Here is a 25570-nt window from a genome sequence, read left to right on the forward strand (position 1 = left end):
CGCTCTTGTTGCCCAGGCGGGAGTGCTGTGGTGCTATTCGGCTCACTGCATCCTCTGCCTCCCGGGTTCAAGCAATTCTCCCCCCTCAGCTTCTTGAGTAGCTGGGATTACAGGTGCTCAACACCACGCCTGGATAATTTTTTGTGTTTTTAGTAGAGATGGGGTTTCACCATGTTGGCCAGACTGGTCTTGAACTCCTGACCTCAGGTGATCCACCCACCTCGGCCTCCCAAAGTTCTGGGATTACAGGTGTGAGCCACCACGCCTGGCCTCACAGTTGTCTTTAAAGTGGCTTTTGTTTGGCTCCTGTGTGTGAGCAGTTCTCATCCTGTGCAGTCCTCTACACCTGGGGATGGAGCGGAACTTCCCTGTGTAGGTGACACTGGGATTTGTCTGGGTCTGGCTGTGGCAGGCTCTGCTCTTCAAGCTGGGAGGTGGGTGGGGACTGTGGATGGGAGGTGATGCATCCCACCCTGGGAAGGCATGTGTGATCATAAGGATAGAAAGGCCATGGGGCCCAGGGAGCAGCTGGGCTGATGACATCCCACATCTCGGATCCACTCTGCTCTGTGGCTCTGGGACACTTTGCTGGTACCTCTATCACCAGCCCAAGGAAAGTCCTTTCTGCTTGAAGGACAGAACCCAGAGCCTCTCCCGTCTTCAGGGATAGCCGAGTCCCCTCGCTACAATGTTTCTGGGGCCCCTTTGCAGGTTTGTGAATTCCTCAGACTGCTCCGTAGATGACAAGGCTGTTCCAGGGTGTGCTGGGGCTGCTGGCCTCTGGGGAGGAAGGCACATGGTGTCCTCAGCAGGGGCTGTGTTTCCAGCCTCGTTTCGTGGATGAAAAATCACCCACACTTCTGGAGCCTGACCTCTCCGTGGAGGCCACACCTCTCCACGGTTTGAAATGTTTGCCACCCCTGTTTGTATCCGCTCCTAACAGTGGCTCCTGGGTCGGCAGGGCTGGAATGCTTGGCTTTGTGATGATGACGGTGGCCACGGCAACGCCTCAAGCCTTGGACCACTCCAACCCCACTGGAGAGCCGCGATGCCCATGGGGGGTCATGGGCCATGGCACAAACAATGCTCCCCCAGGTGTCTAAAAATCAATAAACCATTTCTGGTGCTGGGAGCAGACATTGAGTCACTGACCTGGGCTTTGACCTTATTTAGAAGTTTGTGTTTCCGAGGCTCAGCACGGCTGCGTGGGGACCAGTCCAGGGCCACACACATTCTGCACAGTGACGCGGGATCAGAGTCCTTTCCGTCCTGGGACTGGGACCGTGGGCGGTGGCTCGGCTCATGGCCACTGGTCACCCTGCCCGGCCTCAGGCTCCCTGAGTGCTCTCTGCCTCAGGGTCCCTTTCTTAGGGATTCATAGTAGGAACAGCCTGGCAGGCGGTGGTGTGGACTAGGTCCTGGCGCAGGGTAAGCACTGATTTGCAGCCATCTCTGCTGCCCTCCTTATCCTAAGCCCCCTCATTTCCCCAGAGCCTTTCTTTTTTCTTTTTTTCTTTTTTGAGATGGAGTCTCGCTCTGTCGCCCAGGCTGGAGTGCAGTGGCGCAATCTCGGCTCACTGCAAGCTCTGCCTCCCGAGTTCACGCCATTCTCCTGCCTCAGCCTCCTGAGTAGCTGGGACTACAGGCGCCTGCACTATGCCCGGCTAATTTTTTTGTATTTTTAGTAGAGACGGGGTTTCACCGCATTAGCCAGGATGGTCTCGATCTCCTGACCTCGTGATCCGCCTGCCTCGGCCTCCCAAAGTGCTGGGATTACAGGCGTGAGCCACTGCGCCCGGCCCCCCAGAGCCTTTCTAGAAAATGGGAAGGGGGCACAGGAGGGTCACTGAACAGTAGTGTGGACATTACAAGGCCTGTGACTCAGAGAGGCAGCCCCGTATCAGCACCAAGCCCAGTCCTCCCCACCAGGGTGAGCATCTAGGGAGGGAGGGGGGGAATTTAGCTCCTGTGGGGACCCCCGGGGCCCGGTCACAGCCTCCAAGGCCCTCGGGAATCCACTGACACTGCCAGGAAAAGCTGCCTTCCACCCCTCCTAAGCCGTCATTGACTGGCAGATGGGACAGCCAGGCCCCCACGCCCAGTCTCTGGTTAATGGTGGGTCAGGGCGGGTCAGGCCTGAGCCCCTGACACGGCTTCTCATGACAACTCCACCCCCACAGTGAGAGAGGACTCACTCATGAACCTTGGAAAACTCCCCCAAACCACACGGGGCTCCCACTTGACAGCTCTGAGACCCCCTTTCCTCTCACAGCCCCGGGATGCCCGTCTGTGCGGAGGCCCTGGGGGGCGATGGCACTGGAGGCCCTGGCGGAGCTGCAGGCTGGTGCCTTGGCATCTCCCACACCAGAGCTGGGCTGGACCGAGCCGCCCGCTTGCTCCTGCACAGCCGCAACTGACCTTCAAGAGCCTCGGCCCTTGACCTTCCACCATTTCTCTGACGTTTAGCAAACAGTGCCGGCTGCCCCTCCTCAGGTACTTGGCCAGGTCTTTGCGTGGCCCCCAAGAGCCCTGCGGACAAGTGGCCCCCTCATCCCCTCCAAGAGCCCTGCGGACAAGTGGCCCCCTCATCCCCTCCAAGAGCCCTGCAGACAAGTGGCCCCTCGTCCCGGGGGCTCTTCCTGTGCATTCTCCAGTGGGGACCACAGTGGGCGCTTATGTCGGTTTCCAGAAACTTCCATGACTGTACCCACCCCACGCTCCTCTAGAGCTGTCTTCCAGTGGGGACCACGGCGGCCGTTTCTCCCAGCTTCCCGTGGTCTGTCTGGCCTCACTCACCGGCAGTGTTGAGGCTGGGCCCTGAACTCCTCTGGGCACAGGTGGGGCTGGTGTTGGCCGCATATCTGAGTGTCTGAAGGCGGGTGGCATGTGCGGCTCCTCTTGTCTCTATATGGGAAGAGGGGCCTGGCTCCCAGAGGGTGTCTGCATCTGCCATCTGAGAAGGGGCTCTTGCTGCTGCCGGGCAGGCATGGGTCCTGGAGCTCAGCACTGCTGGGCTCTCTGCCCCTCGGACTCCTCTGCACCCCAACAGGCTGGGGCATGGCCTCCTCCCTCTGAGCAGCAATGGTCACAGTGCCTGTTCTGCTACCAGCGAGCTGAGCAGGGTATCGGGAGCTCGGGCTCCTGGGAGGACACCAGCTTCTTGACAAAGGTCAAGACCCCAAGGACCCACGCCAGGTGGCAGCGTCGACTCCACCCTACCATAAGTAAAGGCTACTCCCTCACTGGCCTGCCTGGCCCAGCCCGCCTCCAGGTCCTACCAGGTTCCTCACTGGGCCCAGGTTTTCCTGGAGCCGGGCATCCTTGTCCTTCCTGAAACCGACGATGCTGTAGAAGGAGCAGCTGTTCTCTGTACAAACAGTGCATTGTACAGCCAAGGGTTCCTCAGTGTGGGGTCCCCCAAAAGCAGACCCTAAGCCGAGGCCTGGCGTGCACATGATGTGTGCAGGAAGTAAGGACGTGGAGCGGGCGGGGAGTGCGGTCCACAAAGGCGGCTCATCCCCTGGTCACGCTGTGGGCAGCTGGACACGTGACCACTGTGGAAACGGAGGAAGACAACCAATGAGAATGAGCAAAGGCCATTACTCAGCGCCCGTGGCCCGAGGATGGCAGGAAGCTTGTGGTGGAACAGGGACGCTCCAGGTTGCACGGATGGGAGGCCTAGGCCTGGGCAAGCCAGAGCAGCTCCCTAAGGGGGCTTCAGGGCACGTTGGGTTTTCTCTGGTTGGTCCTGAGTTGGGACGAAGGGACAGAAAATGAAGGAAGCTGGTGGTTACTGACCAAGTGCTGACGTTTTGGGCCTGAAGGCTGCAGAGGCTGTGGGTTGGCTTCCGAGCTTGCAGCTGCAGGACAGTGGGCTGGAATTCTGCTGTCACATGTGGTCTGGTCATTGTCCTCCTGGATGGCCAGTCAGCCCACTGGCAGCTCTGAAAAAGGTACACACCATGGGCTGGGGCTCCGGGTCTTCTTCCCGAGGGTGAGGGGTTGGAGCATCTATGGGCCCAGCTCTGCAGGCCTTAGTTGAGGGCCACTCCACATGGGGGCATTGGTCCCAGGGACTGCAGCCTCCTTCTCAGTTGGACAGAATGGGCTCCAGCGGTTGGAGAAAGCTTCCAGGCCTGGCACTTGTGTGCTGGTCCTTGGGAGCCACTGAGGGAATGTCCTAGGGGTTCCATCGACTTTTCCAGCGAGGCTCAGCTGACCATGGAAGCAGGACAGCTACCCCATGGTGGGTGCCTTCGGTGCCACGCACAGTCTGAGACACCCGCCCCCCCAGTGGCCCTGCAAAAAAGAGGAGGTGCAGAAGCTGCAGCTGGGAGAGTTGTAAGCTGGCATCTCCATCCATGAAGGGTTAGAAGGGAATTAAAATGCACGGCCCCACACCTGCTGTCTTTGCTCTGCACTCTGCCTTCTCATCCCATGGTAAGGTGGGGGCTGGGGAACCTCATGGCCGTGGTGGGGCTGAGAGGAGCTTCCCTGGAGGAGACTGGCCATGGTCACGGCAGGCGGGAGCGGACTCCCTGCCATGTGAGGGCATGTGGACTCCGGCTTGAGGCAGGCCCAGGGAACAGGCAAGAACCCCACTGTCACGGCCAAGTGCTGGGTGGGGTATAGACCCTGAGAAGGCACAGTAGGCGGGGCACTCCTCAGGCACTGGCTGCAGGGGATGGGAAGTGGCCCTCCTAGCGGTGGGTAGAGGAGTGGGAATGTAAATGTCCCAGATCCAGGCCCTCTGGCTTGATGGACAGCAAAGTCCTAGAAGTGGCTGTGGGGTGATGCTCCTGTTTTAGTTTTACAAATGCATGATGCTCTGTTCCCAGCAATGTGTAAATAAATATTCAGTGCACCAGGGCCACCAATACCTAACTCTTTTCAACTCTGCTTAGCTCAACCTGCCTGGCTGGTGCCAGCCTTGGGCAGAATCTGATGTTTTCCCCCATCCATTGAAGGCTTTTAGGGCATCCACAGAGAAACTGTCATTCTCAGGTCTTAGGTTCTGGACATCCACCTACCACGTTAGAGCTCTGCCTCACTGCTGAGAGGATTTCCTGGGACTTGCACCCACCGCAGCCCTGTGCTCAGCTCTCAGGAACACACATGCTGGCTTCAGCCATGGAGCTTGCCTTATGGGACTAGAATTGCCTTGGAGCAGTGGCTTGAGATGGCAGGTCTGGGTTTTATTCTCTCCTGATTGTTCCTTGCCTAGACCAAAACCAGGGATGGGTGGACGGATGGATGGACTGATGGTAGACAAATGGACGGATGGATGATAGATAGATAGATGAATTGATAGGTAGATGAGTAGATGGATGATGGATGATGAATAGATGTGCAGCTGGGTGGATGGATGGATGGATGGATGGACAGATGGATGTATGATGGATGGATTGTGGCTAGATGGATGACGGATAGATGATGAGCTGATGATGGATGGATGATGGACGGATGGATGGATGATGGATGAATGATAGGTGGATATGGATAGATAGATGATGGATGGATGGATGATGAATGGATGATGGGTGGACGATGAATGGATGGTGATGGGTGGATGGATGGTGGATGGATGGGTGGATGGTGGATGATGGGTGGATGGTAGGTAGATGGATGATGGGTGGATGGTAGGTAGATGGATGATGGGTGATGAATGTATGATGGGTGGATGAAAGATGGATGGATGATGGATGGATGATGGGTGGATGATGAATGGATGGTGATGGGTGGACGGATGGTGGATGGATGGGTGGATGGTGGATGGATGGGTGGATGGTGGATGATGGGTGGATGATAGGTAGATCGATGATGGGTGATGAATGGATGACGGGTAGATGAAAGATGGGTGGATGAATGGATGGTGATGGGTGGACGGATGGTGGATGGATGGGGGGATGGTGGATGATGGGTGGATGGTAGGTGGATGGATGATGGATGATGAATGGTAGATGGGTGATGAATGATTGATTGATGGAGGGATGGATGTTGGATGGGTGGATGACAGATGGATGGATTATGTACAGATGGACAAATGGGTGAGTGGAAAGATGAAGGGGCCTATGAGGATGTTTGGCCTCTTTAGGGAGGTAGCAGGGGCTGCCCGGGTACACCTGGCTTTAGCCCAACCTCTCCTTCTGCTGCCATAGGCAGGTTGCTGAGCTGCCTCAGCCTTAGTTTCCTCAGCAATACGTTGGGGGGTGGGGTGGAATCTTTGCCTAAGAAGGTTGTGAGAACTAAACGGGGTGAGGTGTGTAAAGAGTGTGGCCTGTAGAGAACCCAGCCCCTGATCATGCTGTCCTCCTTTTGCCTGTGTCCTCCTTGGAAGCATTTTTCAAAGGCCTGGATCCATGCAGCCCTTGTGGTTCTGCAGCTTTTTTGCCGTAGTTTGCTCAGCACTGTGGTTTCATGATTTACGCCTGGGGACGTCAGTGGGTTGGGTTTGTCCTTTCTCCTTTGCTCCGCAGCGCTGCTGCCTGCGGACTGGCCGCACTGGATTCCCCTTTCCCTGCGGAAGGGCACTTGCGTTGTCTCCAGGTTTCACTGTTCCACTTGTGGAGGGGCCTTTCTCCACATGGGCAGGTGCTGCTTCCGGGCATTTTCTGAAGAATAGAACTTCCAGATTTCGGGTGGGAACATCTTGAATTCGCTTTCATTTTCCTTAGGATAGTTGAACAGGAAATGATTGTTTTTAAACAAAAACACACACACAAAAATGTGTTTGCTTCCCTGAGGGGCAGGCGGAGCCCTCACTTGGGGAGAGCATCCCGCTGTGTGCTGCCCGCCTGGCCTCCGGAAGGCTGCTGGGAGGGCCCTCGTGTGTGCCCATCTGTTTCCGAGGACTGGGGGTAGCAGGCTCCCGCCCCAGGCTGAGTGCTTTCCTCCCAGCCTTATTAGGAAATGCTTTAAAAGGACAATCCCCACTTTGAGTGAATGGGATCTATTAAGCCCAGCGAAAGTGTGAGTTAATGTGTGCAGAGAAAAGATAAGAATTTCAAAAAGGAGAGCAGGGTGATCGTGGGTGCGGGCCTGGAGATAAGAGTCCCTGCGGTTGCTGCGGGCGGGGATTGGTGGGCATGGCTGGCAGGGCTGGCCAGCGTGGGCAGGTGGCCTGAGGGGAGGGGGGACAGGCCTGCTCCTCCAAAGGTCCCCTCCCAGCCCCCTCCTGCTGTCCACATTCACTCAGAACTCACCAGCTGGTCACACATCCTCCAAGCTCCTCCGGGTGAGCTCGGGAACTAAGAGCAGCTCTTAGTTCTGGGTACCCTGGGCTGTGGCAGGGGTGGCTGGGGCTGCAGGAACAGGTGTGACACCGCAGTCTGCAGGGTGGCCTGGGGAATGAGGTCTCACAGGATGATGGTCAAGAAGGGCATCCCTGGCTGAGGCTCAGCCCACGCAAGGTGCTGGGCAGGCCTGGGAACGGGCAGAGGTTTGGCTGCACTGGAGTGGCCTGCAGTCCTAGAGCTGGGAGGTGAGACCAGTGAAGAGCATGGATCCACCGTGGGCAGCGTCTGTGCCAGCTGGGGAGCTTCAGTCCCATCTAGGGGACAGTGAGTTCACAGCCTCTATTTTCTGGGTATGCCAGAGCAGGTCACAAAATAAATGCGAGTAAAACAGCCAAACCCTGGGCCAGCAGGCAGTCTGTCTTTGCCCGTGTGACTGAGCCCACAGGGCCTGCCCGGACTGCAGCCTCAGCCATCCCGAGGCCCAGCTGGTCAGCGAAAGAAAGCAGCACCTTCCCCCTGCCCTGGCCTGCGCCTCCATCTTCTCTTTTTTCCTCTGGAAACTGGTGGCCTTTCCTCTTCTGGTTTTCTATCGCTTGTATCACCTGCTCTGCTCACGTCTCGTCTGCTCCAGAGAGAGGATGTGCAACTCACTCAGCCTGGGTATGAAGCACTGAGGAGAGGTCAGAGCCAGCCCTGCTGGGGCATCTACCCTTGGTGCAGAATCAAAACTTGAGCTCAGATGAAGATTCTCTTCTGGGAGTGACTCCAGACAAGGGCTGGCTGGGACATCTCTCGGAGATCCCCACAACAGTGTGTCCCAGAGGTCTCCTTGGGGACAAGATATGGCCTCTTCCACACATGCAGGAGGAAAAGGAGGAAAGAAAACATTGATTGAGACCAACCGTGTGCAGTGTTCTCTGCCTGCATTTGCTGTAATCCTTGCAGTGGGCGTCAGTGAGGACTCGGGGCACAGGGAGACTAATGACTGGCCAGCGGTCTGGTCACAACGGTGGCTGGACCTGTGACCAGTGGTCCTCCCTCCACGAAGCCCATTGCTTTTTGCCCCATGCTGCCCCATGAGCCTGGACTGCCAGCCCAGGCTCCCTTCTCCCCATTGCCCTTCTCTAGATCTCCTTCCACTGTCCAGCAGTGCTGAGCACAGCCTCTGGGGCTGGGGTGGGGGACGAGGGCAGATGATGACAGAGCATCCTTTTGTGCTCACGGCCAGGGCCATCAGGCACCCTCCATCCTGAACCCACAGCCAGCTCTGAAGGAGGGGCAGGGCCGGGCTGTGAGCAGACTGGGGCCTGGGGGCCTGAACCACAGGAACCCTCACTGGCCGTGGCCTCCTACACAGCCGCTTCCCCTCTCTGGTGCCTGGTTTTGGCCTCTGTGGGATGGGGACAGCTGCCTGGGGTGTGCCAAGCACTGCAGGTGGCCGCAGTTACTCAGAAGAGGGCAATCTCAGGGGAGGATGATGGATGCAGGGCCACGGGCCGTGGATACTCAGACTACAGCTCTAGAGGAGTGTGAGGTGGGTGCAGTCATGGAAGTTTCTGGAAACTGAAAAACCTGGCCCGGCCCCGACATTTGAAATGACCCTTTGCTTCTCACCATGCGCTTGGCATCGATTCAATAAACCGTGTGTTCGGGGTGTCTCTGGGGGGTCTGGGCGCCTTGCTGTTTTGTGACCTCTGGGATGGCTGGTCTGATAGTGGACTTGGAGGCTGCCAAGGACATGGGGAGTGTGGCTGCTACAATCAAGGCCCATGGGGTGCATAGCATTCCTGTGAGCACCATGGTCCCTCCTCACCAGAGCAACCTCAGCGCTCCCGACCTTGGCTGTGCGCATGGTGCCCGTGGAAGCCACTGTGCGTTGCCGTGGGCCCAGTCTGCTGTCGTTACATTGCTGATCCTGGCTGATGCGGGGGCCGGGCTCGTCAAGTGGTCATGGAAGTGCATGCTGACCTGACCCACGTGCATCCCAGGGGGTGGCCTCCCGCAGGCCTTGCTTGGGTTCCGGGTACTGGTGAGGCCCATGGCTGCCTTCCAGGCCTGTCCCCAGCATGCGGCTGGCGTGCCCTCTCACTGTTTCCCAGGCCCAGAAAGAGGCAGGAACTATGGCCTGTCATGCTCTAGTCCTTCTGGGGACTTCTTTGGGCCCTCACGGGCCATGCTGGATTTACCCCAATGTCCTGGCCGCCAGTGCCCCCGCACACATAGCCGCAGTGCCAGAGGCCTCCCTGAGGCTGTGCTCTTCCTGGCCAACATGCTCACGTGCAGATCACCCCTCTTTCTGGCTCAGTCTCACTCCTCTGCTCCCCACACTCCCCTGGCAGGGCCCTACCATGCTGCATCTGCCCTGCCTTCCGGTCCACACTGGATGGATTCTGCCTATTGGTCAAGGCCAACATCATGACCTCCTCCCTGCCTCGTGGTCTGTGATTGTTAGAGGCACAGGTATGATCATGCCCACTGAAAACATGGCTGAGGCTGCCTTTATCTTTGCCTATACATATACCACTTCTTCCTTTTCCTCAGAGTACAAAGCATTACATTATATGAATGTAACACAATTTATCTACATTGCTTTTATGAGACAAGGGTATCTCAAATCGCAGAATATACATGACGCATATGGTAAAAAACAAATTACAATGACAAAGGAAAGTTCCAAATGAAAAGCAGGATTTTACCTCCTTCTTCCTGGCATCCAGGCCTTTCCCCAGGGACAAAATGGTTAATAGCTTCTTTCTTACCCAGCCTGGCCCTGATCACGAATACGTTTTTAGTTTCAACATGCATGATGTCAGCAGTGCACACTCAAATTTTACTTCTTAATTCATCACCTCTGGTCAGGACCTCGTCACTTTCCATTTTGAACAGTGAAAAACACGGAGGGCCTACTTTCTCCATTAAAAGACTGCCTTCCTCTTTTCATTCCTCTATTATGTATTTAATGGTCAGGGTTTGAGAATTTACATTTCGCTTTCTACTATTAATTTGTGTACATGTTGATTTTAAAATTTGAATGGAATTAAAGGACATTTATAGTACTATCCCATAAATGTTTATAACAGAAAGAAGATTTCTGACTAGAACTATGGAGAAAGAGATATACCATTGTAAAGATTTTACCTGTTGGAGATTCTTTCAAGTATGAAGGCCTAATGTATCTTCATACCTATTCTTCACAGTTTATTCTACTTCTAGAGAGTCAAATGTGCTAAATTTTCCTTTATCCCATATCTCCAAGTACATTCCCTTGATTCCTTTCTCTGGTGGAGTGTAACCTAGATCAGCTTTTTCTATAAGGGATGGGACTAGTAAACTGAACTTCTGAATCCCCTCAAATGGTATGCATTGCTGACTGTTTAGCTGGGTATAAAATTCTAGGTCTTCTATCTTTTCCCATCAGAATCTGAAGTCACTGCTCCACTGTCTTCGAGAAGCCAGTGTTTCTAAAGCAAAATTCAGTATCAGCTCATTTCTTTCCTCAGAACATTTTGTTGTTGTTGTTGTTTGCTTTTTTTTTTTTTTTTTTTTTTTTGAGACAAAGTCTCGCTCTGTTGCCAGGCTGGAGTGCAGTAGAACAATCTCGGCTCACTGCAACCTCTGCCTCCTGGGTTCAAGCGATTCTCCTGCCTCAGCATCTGGAGTACCTGGGATTACAGGCACCCACTACCACGCCCAGCTAATTTTTGTATTTTTAGTAGAGATGGGGTTTCACCATGTTGGCCAGGATGGTCTCAATCTCCTGACCTTGTGATCTGCCTGCCTTGGCCTCCCAAAGTGCTGGGATTACAGGCATGAGCCACTGTGCCTGGCCTGTTTTTTTTTTTTTTCTTTAAAAAAAAATTCTGCAAGGTTTTCCTGCATTGGTTGGATCTAGGGGTCTGTCCATTAGATCTAATCAGAATATGGTAAGTCTCTACAATCTGAAGATGTGCATTTATTTATTTGACTATTTCCTCCTCTTTGTTGCCTTTTATTCTCCTTTAGAACTTCTAATAAATGAAAGTTGGATGTTTAATGTTTAGGATATACCCTCTAGGTCTCAAATTTTCCATACTTTTTCACCTTTCTATGTGCTCTCCACTCTTATAAAAATATTTGATTTTACTTTCCACAGCCCAGTCTTCATTCATTCCCATTTTACCATTCAGTATATACCCTAGATCTTAAAATGGTCCACTCACGTTAATTTCCAGGAGTTTTTTTCTTGTTCTCTTGTTTGCCTTTTTTCCCTCTTGGGAGTCTGGTTTTCTCTTATTGATACCATATTATTTCAAATTTTTTGAGAATGATGCTATTTAGAATAATCACAATTATGGTTATGATTATTTTCCCTGAATTATTTCTGTCCCCTAAGGTTCAAGTGTAGAGTATGCACAGCTGAGCCTGACTTCTCTTTCATGCCTCTAGCTTTCTGCAAACACCTAGTGATCTCTGCCTGCTAGGTCCTGTCTGTATAGGAATAAAGGTTGAAGTGTGTGTAGTGACCGGTCAGTGTGAATCACCTCTGCCCTGTGTAGCCCAACAGGCTTCTCACTTGACCATGAGCACTTACTGTATTCCCTGGGAATGAGCAAGGTGCGTAGACAGATGGGCCACCCTGGAAGTGGGCATGCAGCCGATGGACAAACAGGGTCCCCACATTTGCTGGTGCTGGCGGCTTGACCCTAGGGACAGGTGTTTTTGTGCATTTCACTCTTGGGAGGAATTGTGCTACCTTTGGACCTGCTGACCCTGCTTCTCATGAGTGACCAAAGTCCTTAACTCTGCTCTGCCCTGGTTTTTTCTTAGACCTTGAGTTTTTCACTCCAGAAGCAGGTTCCTGGCTTTTTTTGTGTGCCATGGGCCTGTTTGGAAGTCTGGTGAAGCCTGTGCCACCCATCTCAGGACAAACTAAAAATACCTGATGAAGAAGATCAATTATATCCACATGCAGTTAGCAAATGGTAAAAAGCCTATTTTTGATACAGTAATGTGTTTTCTTTATGAACACATTACATACAAAGTCTAGTAGTGGGACGACCATAATTTGAAGTAATGGTGAAAATAAGCAATAGACTGAGATAGCTACAAGAGCTGTAATGTGATATGAAAATACCTGTGATTTTTGTTGGTGACAAAGTCATAGTTATGGCTAAAGTATTGTGTTTACTGACTACATGCCTAACTGAAGGCAATGTTAAATTTCATTTAGAGATGCGTTAAATGCTCACTTTCTCCATCCAAAGTCCCACACCTCAGGCACTGTGGGGACTGTCCCCAGGCACAAGTCACCCCCTCTGTGGACAGCTTTCCTCTGGCCCTGGTCTGAGCTACACTAGCCTTAAAGCAGCAGTTTGCAGGGGTTTGGGGGAAGACACACCCACCCGGCACTGTGGAAGTGCAGCTCTTTGGCCAAGTGCACTCCTGCCTGGACACCTGGCCATGCCCCTGGTTTGTTTCACCTTCTCGGGAGGATGTGGGCATCCTTCTGTTGGTTCCCACCACAGTTTCTTCTCTTCTGTCCAGAGACTGGGCCCAGGACCCCCTCACCCTTTCTGGCTTGCTTAGCATTTTGATTCCCAACACAGTAATGGTTTCAGTATTTGTAAAGGGTTTTTCCTGTCATGTCAGTGAGAACCCTAGGTGTCTCCTCCTGAGATGTGTGTTGGTTTTATCTGGTTCAGGTGTTCACACTGCCATCTGGAGCTGACTTCCCAATGGCACCCAGGGCCTCTTTGGTCTGCACTGTTAACTCACTCTTCGGAAGCCCTACACGAGGTTCTTGAGTTTGCAGCTGTGATTGCTTTTAAAGGTGTAAGCAATGCCACATGCATTTACTAACAGGAAGCCTTGGTGCCCGGAGAAGTGTGATGGTGGTCCCCCAACGTTAGATATGGAAGTCCTCCTGTCCCACCTGTTGAAAGTGAATTGGTGGGCCATGCCTCTATTTATGAACTTTCTTTTTTTTCCTCCTTTATCCTCTTTAATTCTCTTTACAGAAGGATCTTCCAAATGTAGTTCTTAAAAATTCCCCTGGTGAACGTAGCATACTTTTCTATTTTCAGAATTTCAAATGATATGCACCTGATTGGGGACACAGTGAGTGTCAAGGGCAGGCTCTCTCTCCTGATTGAGGTCCCTTTGGGGGCCAGGGGTGAGCACATGTGATAAGCACCCAGAAGACCCCCGAGTCCTCTGACTGGGGAGCCCTGTGCCAGGTGAGGGATGAATGCCAACGACCTTGCTGGAGGTCAGGCTCTGCCAGCCAGGCAGGGTGGGTTCCTGAGGAGCTGCTACCTTAGATCTTTCCTAGAGAATGTCTAGGGGTGGAGAGCAGGAAACAGTGGGGTGCTTATAGGAAATGGGGTTTTGAAGGGGATTGCCTGAGCAGAGAGAATGGCTAGTCCCTCCCAGGGCAGATCCACAGCTGCTTAGTTGCTTGGCTGGTGTGAGGCTGGGGCCACTCCTTTAGGTGAGAGGAGTTGGATGGGACATTCTTGTCTCTCCTGGATGTTTTCGGGGGCAGGTGGAGGGTGATGAGCCAGAGGTGAAGAACTGCTTCGTGGATGGCCTCTCCCCTGGCCGGCTGCTGGGCACCGCAGAGCCAGGTCAGGCAGACAGCATCAAGCTTAGTGGCTGGTCCTGACTCTGCCCTTGACTTTTTAGTTGATGTGAGACCAGTCACCATGCCTCTCTAAGCCTCAGTTTCCCCAGATGCATACCGATTGGCTTGATCTATCTGACCTCCAAGAGCCCTTCAGGGCCAGGCCTCTTTCCCTTCCTGGCACGTCAATACTGGTGCAAGGAGGAGACAGCCTTCATGTGAATCACATGCACCGCGGGCACCAGCACTGCCCCCACCCTGCACAGGTCAGGAGAGAGGTTCAGGGTCCCAGGAAGCTTAGGCCCCGATTCCTGCCCACTGCTCTTTTCTGGTCATTTGAAATTGAATTTCAAATTCAATTCAGGCAAAAATACCTTGAGGCCTACCACACTGGTCTTGGTGCTGGGCTCTGGGGCGAACCCCTGAGGAGGACACCTGTGCCCCCTGCTCTGGGGAGCGGGGTTGGGGAGCAAAAGTGGCCTAAAACAAAGACCCTTTCTTCCTAGAGGCGGGAAGGGAGGCAGTGCAGGGAGGCATCCGTTTGTTTCCCCTGGAACAGAACGTGGGCATTAACAGTGCGCCCACGCTCTTGGGTGCAGGGCAGCTGGCTGGAGGGTGGTACACAGTAGGGGCAGGTGTGAGTGTGTTTGTGTGTGTTTCCAGGCAGATGTGCCGTTTTCAGAAGCCGCGGGACCAGCCTCCTCCGAGCCCTCCCAGCCGCTGGTCGGGCCCGGCTGGGGCGGTACCTGGGTCTGGGTTTCCCTGTCTCTCCTGGGGCCTTGGGTGCGAGGGAGGCTGGGCACCACTCGAGGCCCCGCGTCCGGTCTCCCGCGCCAGCAGGGCCGGCTCTGCAGTGAGGCCCCTGCGCACCTAGGTGGAGCCCGACCCGCAGTTTTCGGCTGGGCCGGCCCCACCTGACCCGCCGGCGCGCCAGGCGGGGGCGCTGCAGGGCGGGGTCCCCGGGGTCCCTCGCGGCCCAGTGCGCATCGGCGGCTCCGCGGCCGGGAGGAGCGCAGACGGCGGCGGGCGCGGGCCGGAGTCCGAGGCTGCGCGGGCCCGGCCACCTGGGCTGGCAGCGACTGCGCCGCGCTCCCCCTCCCGCCGCCTCCCCCGAGGAGCCGGCGCCGAGCCGAGCGGGCGGGCGCGCGCCTCCAGGCCGGAGCAGCGGCGTCCCGCGGGCGGCGAGGCGCGCAGCGTCGCCGGCCCCACCTGTAGGCGCGGCAGCCACCGGCACCGGCACCGACACCGGCAGCGGCGGCCCAGCGTGGGCAGCCCAGGGGCGCGGCGGGCCCGGACCTAGTCCCGGCCGCGGCGGCGGAGGCGCGGGCTGCTGGGAGCGCAGAGGCCGGCACCGTCCGGTGGGGACCGGCCCGCCAGCCCCGGGCCGCGCAAGTTCGATCGCCGCGGGCTCGGCCGGGCCGCGCGGGCCCCGGCGGCGGCGATGGTGCGGCAGCCCCGCGCCCGGCGCGCAGCCCCGGCCCCGAGCCTGGCCCGCCGCGGCGGCGGTGGCGGCGGCGGCGCGGCGGCCCCCTGAGCCCCGGGCCGGAGCGAGCGCGGGCGGCGGAGGAGGCGGCGGCGGCGGAGGAAGAGGAGGAACAGGAGGAGGAGGAAGGCGACGCCGAGCAGCGGGCGGTGGGGGGCGACAGGCGGAGGAGGGGGCCGGGGCCGCGCCGGACCCCCCCCGCGCCGCCCGGCCGTTGCGCAATCCGCGGCCCGCCGTCCGGGCCCTGCTGGCGGTGCGGCTCCGGGGGCGGCGGCGGGGCTGATTCATGGGGCCGCGGCGGCCGCCCCCCCGCGCCCGGGCCCCCGGCGCCCCGCAGCCAGCGATGGTGGCCGAGTGGTCGGAGCGGCGGCCGCCGCGGCCCGAGACTTTCTGCTAACCTCCCCGCCCCCGCCCGCCCCCTCCGCGGCGCCCCCCTCCCCCCGCCCGCTCCCCTCCCCCCTGCCCAAAAAGACACAAATCGCCTCCCGGAGTGGCGCCTCCAGTCGCGGCGGAGCGCGGCGTTGGCGGCGGACGGAGGGCGCGAGCGGGCGGCCGCGGAGGCTGCACCCGGCGGGGCGCTGATGCGGCGCCTGGACCTTCGCTGCGCGACTTCGGGGGCGTCGGCCGAGTTGGGACTCCGCGATGCAGCTCCTGAAGGCGCTCTGGGCACTGGCAGGGGCCGCGCTCTGCTGCTTCCTCGTCCTAGTGATCCACGCGCAGTTCCTCAAAGAAGGTAATTGTCCCCGGGCGCGCGGACCGGTCCTCCGCGCTCTGCTCGGCTCGCGGCGGCCCCGGCGCCCGACCCGGCTTCCAGCACGTTCCGCTGCCGCCGCGCTCGGCTGAGGCTCGTGGAGCGCCACTGCGGGCCCGGAGCGGCCGGCGGCGCGACCCTACCAGGAGCCCGACCCCCCGCGGATCTCGCTGCCCCGCCCCCATCGGGGCTCACCGGCAGGGCGCGGGGTCGGGGCGCGCTGCGTTGTCGGTGCCTCTGGCGCCGCCCCGGATCCCCAGCCCAAGCCGAGGCTGCCGTTCCCATCCCCTGCCCCACACGGCTCGGTGGCAGCGGCGCCCGCCCGCACGCCGCCGGGCCCTCGGTAGATGGCACCAGCGCTCCACGGTGGCCGGCCGGGCTGGGGCGGGAGCGGAGCTGGGACCCGCCAGGGTGGGCGCCGGGCTGGGACCCGCGGACGTCGGGAAACCGGCCTGCGCACCTGTTCCCCAGGGCCCAAGCCGCCTTCCAGAGACCCATAGGTTCGGGAAGCAGGGGCTTGGTCACCGGGGTGCGCAGGTCCCCGCGCCGAGTTCTGCCCCTGCTCTCTTGGTCTTTGCTGCACTGCAGGGCAGTCTGGGACTATTGAGGCGCCCAGGATAACGGTTGGACCCTCGTGGCTGGAGAGGCCCTTTGGACTGGGAAGCATCTTACTGGGGGTTGGGGGCAGGGCCACACCTCCCCTGATGGGCGGTCGGTCGGCTCCAGGCACCCCAGACACACTCCTGGAAACTTCCTGGTTTCAGGGCCAGGCTCCCTTTGCAGGGCTCCCGGTGCACCCCGGGATCAGCCTGGCCTGTCATATCAGACTGGGGGCAACTGAGGCGTTGGCCTCCCCCCGGGCACCCCTGCTCATGGTTACTAGTGCTCTGGCACACAGGCTGGGCCAGCTCCGCCTGGTGCTCCCCTTGGTCCGCTGGGAAGGCTGAGCACCGGAGGGCGCCTGTGTGGCTGGTAAGGCGCTGGGTTCTCATTAGTTCTGGGTTCCTGCAGAGGAAGGGCTTGCAACATTCAGCTGCTTTCCTGACTAATTAATGAGCCGCCGGAGGCCTGGGGAAGCAGGTAGGTGCAGGAGCCTGGCCCGAGACCCTGTGACCTCCATGGGCCTGGTGTCCACTTCCCTCCCTTGCTTTTGGATGTGGGCACCTAGTACAGAGGAGGGCCAGGTCTGAAGGGAGAGTAGGCTACCCCAGGACTCTGCTGCGGGCTTGGCCTGCCAGCCCGGGCTTGCGGGGACCCTTCCCCAGGTGGGAGGCCCAACTTCTTCCTGCTGCCTTGCTGACCCACTTCAGGAGTGGGTGGTTCTGCCATAGGGCAGTAGCACTTGGGGCTGGGGAGGCCATCCTTCCTGCTGAGGAGTCATTGGGTCCAGGCAAGCCCGCGAGGGTTGTCCTCTGCTGGTGTCCCCTGTCAGGACTGTGGGAGCCACCCCTGGTGCATTCCAGGTACCTGGCAAAGGGGTCCCTGCTCTGCTGGGCCTGTTTGTGTTCGCGCTGCAAGTTCTCTGCCTCTCTGGCTGATCTCGAAGTCTCTGGGGGATTGGCTTGCGGAAAGGGCATGTATGTGAAAATTTCAGTGTTTCTCTGAGGTCCAGGTGCCCAGCTGCATCTTGACACTCTGTGATGAAGTGAAGTTCCACTGACTTTGAAGCTGTGAGTTAGTAACGGGGAAAGCTCCTGGCCATGTGGCCGGCCTGTGACAAGGGCTTCCTTTCTGCCTCGCCCTGCGGCGCTGACCCAGTGCAGGTGCCTCCGGGGGCTCTGCTGTCCCCCTGAGGCTCCAGGTCTAAAGGACTCTGTTTTTTGGCCAAGAAGAAAGAGTTTCTGTCTCCCAGATGGGAAGGTCTAGGTGTGGAGCAGGCCCAGGATTAAATACTGGTCGTGTTCGCTTAGTGGAGTACTTCTTTGGATTTAGCCCTTCACAGAGATCTCCATGTTTACCTTGAAGCAGACACACGTGTGTCGGTGTTGTGGAAGACGGCGCAGTCATAGGAAGGTGAGATGAGGATGGGGTCAGCTGTACGCTGAGGGCACAGGTACCTTTGGAGGAGCGATTGCAGGTCCCAGTGTTTGCGCAGCCCTCCAGGACTCCTGAAGTCCTGTCTCCCTGTCCGGAAGCGGTGGCCTTCACCACCCTGGGTTGAGCCCTGCTGCCTGTCTGTCTGGAAGGTCAGGACTTGGGCAGCCTCCCTGTCCTTGCTGAGATGGCCTTTTGGCCCCTTGGCATCAGGAGCCCCAGGGGAGGCCTGAGGGACCAGCAGTGAGAGGTGCAGGGAGGGGGGTGGCCGACTCTGGTTCCTGGCTGATGGGCTCGGCCTGGGGCCACTCTCCTCCCAGCAGCCGCTGTCCAGCAGGAGGGAGGGAACAAGGCAGGCGGGTGGACAATTGTGACTTGTTGTCTGGGCCTGAGTGGGAAAGAGCTGTTTAAATAGCCATTTTCATGAATCTGTTTTTTTCAGGGGTGAAGAATGGGGGACCCAGGGAGCCGTTTTTCCACACTTCTCCTTTTGTGTGGAGATAGAGGCCACCCCGTGGCTAATCCGTCCCCCCTGGCCACTCTGGTCTTCCAGTGTTTGTGGAGATGAATAGGGCTGTGAACCGAGAGAGAGGCAAATTGCGGTCCTTAATTGCAGCCTCGGTATGTCCGAGCTTTGTGAGAACAGGTCCTGCCCACCGCACCAGGCCTGGCTGGGCAGCCACAGGCCCGGGAAGAAAGCAGGGCCGCAGTGTGGGGTCCGGCACTGGGGCCTGGGCAGCTGCTCTTCTTGCCCGGTCATCCTTAGGACACGCTGACCCTCCTCTGGGAGGGGAGAGCCGTCCTTTCTTCTGAACTGCCTGGCGTGTGCACGTGCTGTGTCTGCATGGGGTGTAGTTAAAGTGGGGGATGAGGGCGGGAATCCCAGGACCCTGATGGAAGAGCCGGCCGCTTCCTTAGGGCGCAGACGACGTGTGTCACGGAGACACGAGAGGGAAGCCAGCACTTTATCTCCATCATCATGTTTGGCCTCCAAATACGGAGTTAAGGAAACGGCGAGAAGTATAAAAATATTTTCCACCTCCCTCTTCCAAAGACTTTACAATATTTTTCTGGAAGTCTTGAGTCACTTGGACTCCAGCACTCCAGCACAGATTAGCAGGCTTTGGTGTGGATGCTTAATGTAAACAGAAGGATAGGAAAATACTTCAAAGAGGAAGGAATGCGGCGAGCCTGGGCCACCCAGGCAGGCCACAGCGGCAGAGAGGTTTCTGGGCTTTGGCACCCAAAGGGACATGAGAAAGCCGGGAAATGATTCGGCCCGATCCTTTCTGAATGGGAGGGAGAACCCAGTGCCTCTTTCCTTTAAATGTGGGTTTGAGGTTCAACTCTATCTCGGTAAATCCTTTTGGTGGCAGGGGAGTGCATTCGACGGCTTGAACGTGCTGTGCAAAAGCCTCTTTTGCAGGTTAATATTGAGAGCTTTGCGTCCAGCAGCCGTGGCACGGTGTACCCGGGCCTCGATTCCGGAAGCGCTTTCAGAACCGCTGTGGCGTGCCTGTCTCTGAGCAGCTGCTCGGAGGGCAGACTGTTGATTGAGTCAACGGATTCAACTTCCATTGATTTAGTTAGCTGGCTCTTTTGGAAATGAGGCGTCCTCCTGCAAACCCGTGTGGCCCGTAACAAGGGGCATGCTCAGCTCCGTGAAGGCAACTGATGGTGTATGAATTGTTATGGCTCCGTGCAGTCGTCATTAATTGATGCCGTCTTTACAAGATTAGCAGCCAATGCAGAGTGTTCGTCTATCTGTTAGATGGATCAGTTTATTTTTTAAGAAATGGATAGAGAACTTCTTAGGAGACACAGCACAGTTCCCGGCCCTAAGACTCCATCAAAAATATTTGATGAATGTGTACAGCCATTCTGTCCCAGAGGCATAGAGCCAGGGCTGTGGATGGTCCATGATGGGTTGGGTGAGGGCTTGGTCGATGCCCTTGAGGTTTCCCAGAGCAGCAAGGCTGTTCTTGGTGAGGGCTCGAGGCTGCACCGGGCTCCATTCTGAGTTTCTAACAGTGGAGGAGGAACTCACTGCACGCGGTGTGTGTGGAAGGAGGAGGGAGTTCGGCAGCTCTATGTTCTCAATGCTTACGGCCAGCTGTGCCTGCACCCCTGCACCCAGTCTTGGCATGGGGCTGCCCCGGCCGCCAGGCTACGAGCTTGGAGCTGGCTGCTCATTTCTCCCTGAGTCTCAGACTGAGTGTGGAGGGGTGCTGGGCTTTGTCTAGGGGCCCCAGGGGCTTCCCTAGCCCACTTCCTGGGTGCATTGTTTTTATGGCCCTGATGAGGTGTGCAGGCAGACAGAGCGCAGGGGCATCGCAGTGCCAGCCCCACATGGCAGGTGTCCCTCCGCCTGCCTCTCCCCGACCCTCCAGCAGACGCTGTTTGCAAGGCCAGGTAGGTGTGAATGGCTGCTGGGAGGGGTGGAAATGAAAAGGCGTTAAAAATAACCAACTCTTTTATCATCATTTACTATCATTTCTTGTGTGACACAGAATCTAAATAAAACCCACACTCACCGTAATGGGATTCTCATCTGCTGTGTCTCTGACAACTGTAAAAGTTAGAATATAAAAGGACTGGAAATGGAGGTGACTTCCAGACACAAGGTGGCTCATCGCAGCCTTGCTGGGCACAGGAGTCCCAGCCTCCCAGGCCTCCCTGCAAGGGCCGAGCCAGTCCCTGCCGAGGGCCAGGCTGGCAGTGGACGGACGGGGCCAGCTGGGGGTCCCTCCTGCTGCACACTCGGGAGGATTGGATTGCGGCTGATCTTGCTGCCGGCATCTGTGGAAACTCATCAGTCTCCCATGTTGCTGCCGTGCTGAGCACAGTGCGAGAAAGCCGTGCGGAGAATGGTTTTATTCCCCACTCGGTGGTCTGGAGGTGGGTGGTTTTTGCCCATCTCTGGGCGCGTGGAGCTGTAGGAGAGGGGCCACTGGCGAGGCGATGTCCGTGCTCAGTAGAGTGCTGGCTGCAGACACAGCCCAAGAGCCCCTGGCCCTGGAGAAGGCCGGGATGGGGGGCAACCTTCTTGGAAGGGTTCACTGCTGACATTTTCATGTGTGTGCATATGTGTGTGTGTACACGTGCCTGCTTATGCATAACTAAATGCTCATAGGTGTTCATATCATTGTGTGTGATCTTCTTAAACATAAACTACAGGATCATGCATTATAAACCTCATTTAAAATACAGCCCCTTCGTTAGGGAGCAGCGCACGCAGGCAGTGGTGTTCCTGTGTTCCTGGAGAGGGGAGGGAGGCATCCTCACCTTATTTACGCAGAGACACATAGATCTGTGGCTGCACTGCGATCTGAGCAGACAGAAAACACGGAGCGAAGCACGCAGCTGTGGGTCTGCGTGGAACATGGGACTGTTCGCTCACACACGCACCCAGTGAGTGGACAGGGCTCCTTTGACACCAACCATGGGACCCGGTAGCCTTTGTACTGTGGGAGCCCTGACCTGCCCGTCGGGGCAGGCGGCCCTTTCCTTGTTCTCCTCTTACCTGGGCTCTGTGTGTGAGCCCACCTCTCCCAGAGACACGCACTGCGGTGCCCCCCCACAGAGACACACCACACACTACACGCTGCACACACCCACACCACACAAAATACACAACGCATACCATACACCCCACATACTGCACACACTACACACCATATGCTGCACACCACATACACACCCCACACGCAAAATACACCACATACCACACACAAAATACACCACCCACAAAATACACCCACAAAATACACCACCCACAAAATACACCACGTACCACACACAAAATACACCACACACAAAATACACCACATACCACACACAAAATACACCACACACAAAATACACCACACACAAAATACACCACACACAAAATACACTACACACAAAATACACCACACAAAATACGCCACATACCACGCACAAAATACACCACATACCACACACAAAATACACCACGCACAAAATACACCACATACCACACACAAAATACACCACACACAAAATACACCACACACAAAATACACTACACACAAAATACACCACACACAAAATACACCACCCACAAAATACACCCACAAAATACACCACCCACAAAATACACCACGTACCACACACAAAATACACCACATACCACACACAGAATACACCACACACAAAATACACCACATACCACACACAAAATACACCACATACCACACACAGAATACACCACACACAAAATACACCACATACCACACACAAAATACACCACGCACAAAATACACCACATACCACACACAAAATACACCACACACAAAATACACCACACACAAAATACACTACACACAAAATACACCACACACAAAATACACGACACACAAAATACACCACATACCACACACAAAATACACCACACACAAAATACGCCACATACCACACACAAAATACACCACACGCCACACACAAAATACACCACACACAAAATATACCACACACACCACACACAAAATACACCACACACAAAATACACCACACACGAAATACACCACACCACACACAAAATACACCACACACTACACTCAAAATACACCACACACAAAATACAGTACACACCACACACAAAATACACCACACACACCACACACAAAATACACCACACATGAAACACACCACACACAAAATAAACCACACACAAAATACACCACACACACCACACGCAAAATACACCACACACACTGCACACAAAGTACACCACACACAAAATACACCACACACGCCACACATGAAATACACCACATGCCACACACACACCACACACCACACACAAAATACACCACACACCACACACAAAATAAACCACACACAAAATACACCACACACCACATGCAAAATACACCACACACACCGCACACAAAGTACACCACACACAAAATACACCACACACCCCACACACAAAATACACCACACGCCACACACACACCACACGCCACACACACACCACACACAAAATATACCACACACCACACACAAAATATACCACACACCACACACACAGTGCACTCCAAACACAAAATATACACATACCACACACCACGTACAAAATACACCACACACCGCACACACACCACACATTAAATATACACACACCACACACCACACACAAAATACACCACACGCCACACAACCACACACTACACACAAAATACGCACACCAGTGCACACCAAACACAAAATATACACATACCACACACCACATACAAAATACACCACACACCGCACACACACCACACACTAAATATACACACACCACACACCACACACAAAATACACCACACGCCACACACACACCACACACTACACACAAAATACGCACACCAGTGCACACCAAACACAAAATATACACATACCACACACCACATACAAAATACACCACACACCACACACACCACACACAAAATACGCCACACACACACCACACACACAGTACCCACCACACACAAAATATACACATACCACACACCACATACAAAATACACCACACACCACACAGTGCAACCAAACACAAAATATACACATACCACACACCACATACAAAATACACCACACACACCACACATCACGCACACACACCACACACCAAATATACACACACCACACCCCACACACGAAATACACCATACACAAACCACACACAAAATATACCACACCACACACATGAAAGGCAAAATATACACACACCACACACAAAATACACCACACACACCACACCACACACAAAATACACCACACACCACACACATGCCTCACACAAAATATACACACCCCACACCCCACACACACTATGCACCACACACAAAATACACCACACCCCCACACACGACACACAAAATATACACACGCCACATCCCACACACACCACACACAAAATGTGCCACACACACACCACACACATAGTACACGCCACAGAAAATATACCATGCAGACACACCACACAGCACACAACACACCACATACAAAATACACTACATATATACACACGCCACACAAAAAATACACCACACACACGCAACATCATACACACACGCCACACACCACACAAAATAAACCTCATACACCACACACACACCACACACCACACACCATACACACACCACACACAAAATATACCACACACACCACATACACCTACCCACACATATAACACACCACACACCACACGCCACACACCACACACAAAATACACCACATACACCACACATACCAGACACCACACACCACTCACAAAATATATCACACACACACACCACACACACACACCAATCACACGCACACACCCCCCCACAAAACATCACATACATCATACACATACCACACACCACTCACCACACAAAATACACAACACACAAAATACACCAATACACCACACACATTGGACACCACACACTTACAAAATACATCACACACCACACACACACACACCACACACACAGCACACAGCAGACCACACACACACAAAATACACCACACAGATATCACACACACCACACACACCGTGCACCACACACAGTCCACACACCACACACAGTACACACCACATGCACAGTACACATCACACACATAGATACACATGGCACACAAAATATACTATGTAAATACACCACACACGTACACACCACACACAAAATATACTACACATTCACACCACACACAAAATACACCACACACACACACACACCACACAGAATACACACACATCACACACACTACATGCCATGCACCACACGACACAAAATACACCTCACACACACCACACCACACACGCACACACACACACCACTCACAAAATACATCACACATGCACCACACACACAGCACAAATCACACACACCACATACACACACCACACAAAATGCACCACACACCCCACACGCACCATATACACGCACCCTTCACACACACACAACACACCACACACGCCACATGCCACTCACCACACAAAATACACCACACACGCATACACACGTATACAACACACAGCACACAACACGCTAAATACACCACATACCACAAGCACACCACTCACAAAATACATCTCTCACACACACACCACACACACACACAAAATACACTGCACTGATATCACACACACACCACACAGAAAATACATCACACACATTCACATGTACACACACACACCACATGCAGAATACACCACACACACTAGATACCACACGCACACCACTCACAAAAACATCACACACACAGCATACACTACACACACAGCACACACCACGCACACACACACAATACACCACACAGATGCCACACACAACAAAATACACCACACACTAGACACCACACACGACACACTGTGCACACATACCACATGCCAAACACCACACACACAAAAAAACCCACAAACATACCACATACACAACATACATACACAGATAATATACCACCTAACC

General features: G+C 55.1%; 1 protein-coding gene across 4 annotated transcripts in view; it reads left to right on the top strand.

Moving 5' to 3' along the window:
* Window positions 1-25570, top strand: part of TAFA5 (TAFA chemokine like family member 5) — a 267603-nt gene that overhangs the window by 72022 nt on the left and 170011 nt on the right. The window contains exon 1 of one of the 4 annotated variants that reach the window (XM_016939435.4): window positions 15814-16052. The exons of 2 other annotated variants lie outside the window; for them this stretch is intronic. In XM_016939435.4, the coding sequence (XP_016794924.1) occupies window positions 15962-16052 (91 nt within the window). In that variant the 5' untranslated portion in view covers window positions 15814-15961. Of the gene's footprint in view, window positions 1-15813; window positions 16053-25570 lie in introns of those variants that run through there. One more of the 4 variants, XM_016939436.3, reaches the window with a different exon arrangement.

The sequence above is a fragment of the Pan troglodytes genome, chromosome 23 (assembly GCF_028858775.2).
Source record: "Pan troglodytes isolate AG18354 chromosome 23, NHGRI_mPanTro3-v2.0_pri, whole genome shotgun sequence".
In the NCBI taxonomy this organism is placed as follows: domain Eukaryota; kingdom Metazoa; phylum Chordata; class Mammalia; order Primates; family Hominidae; genus Pan; species Pan troglodytes.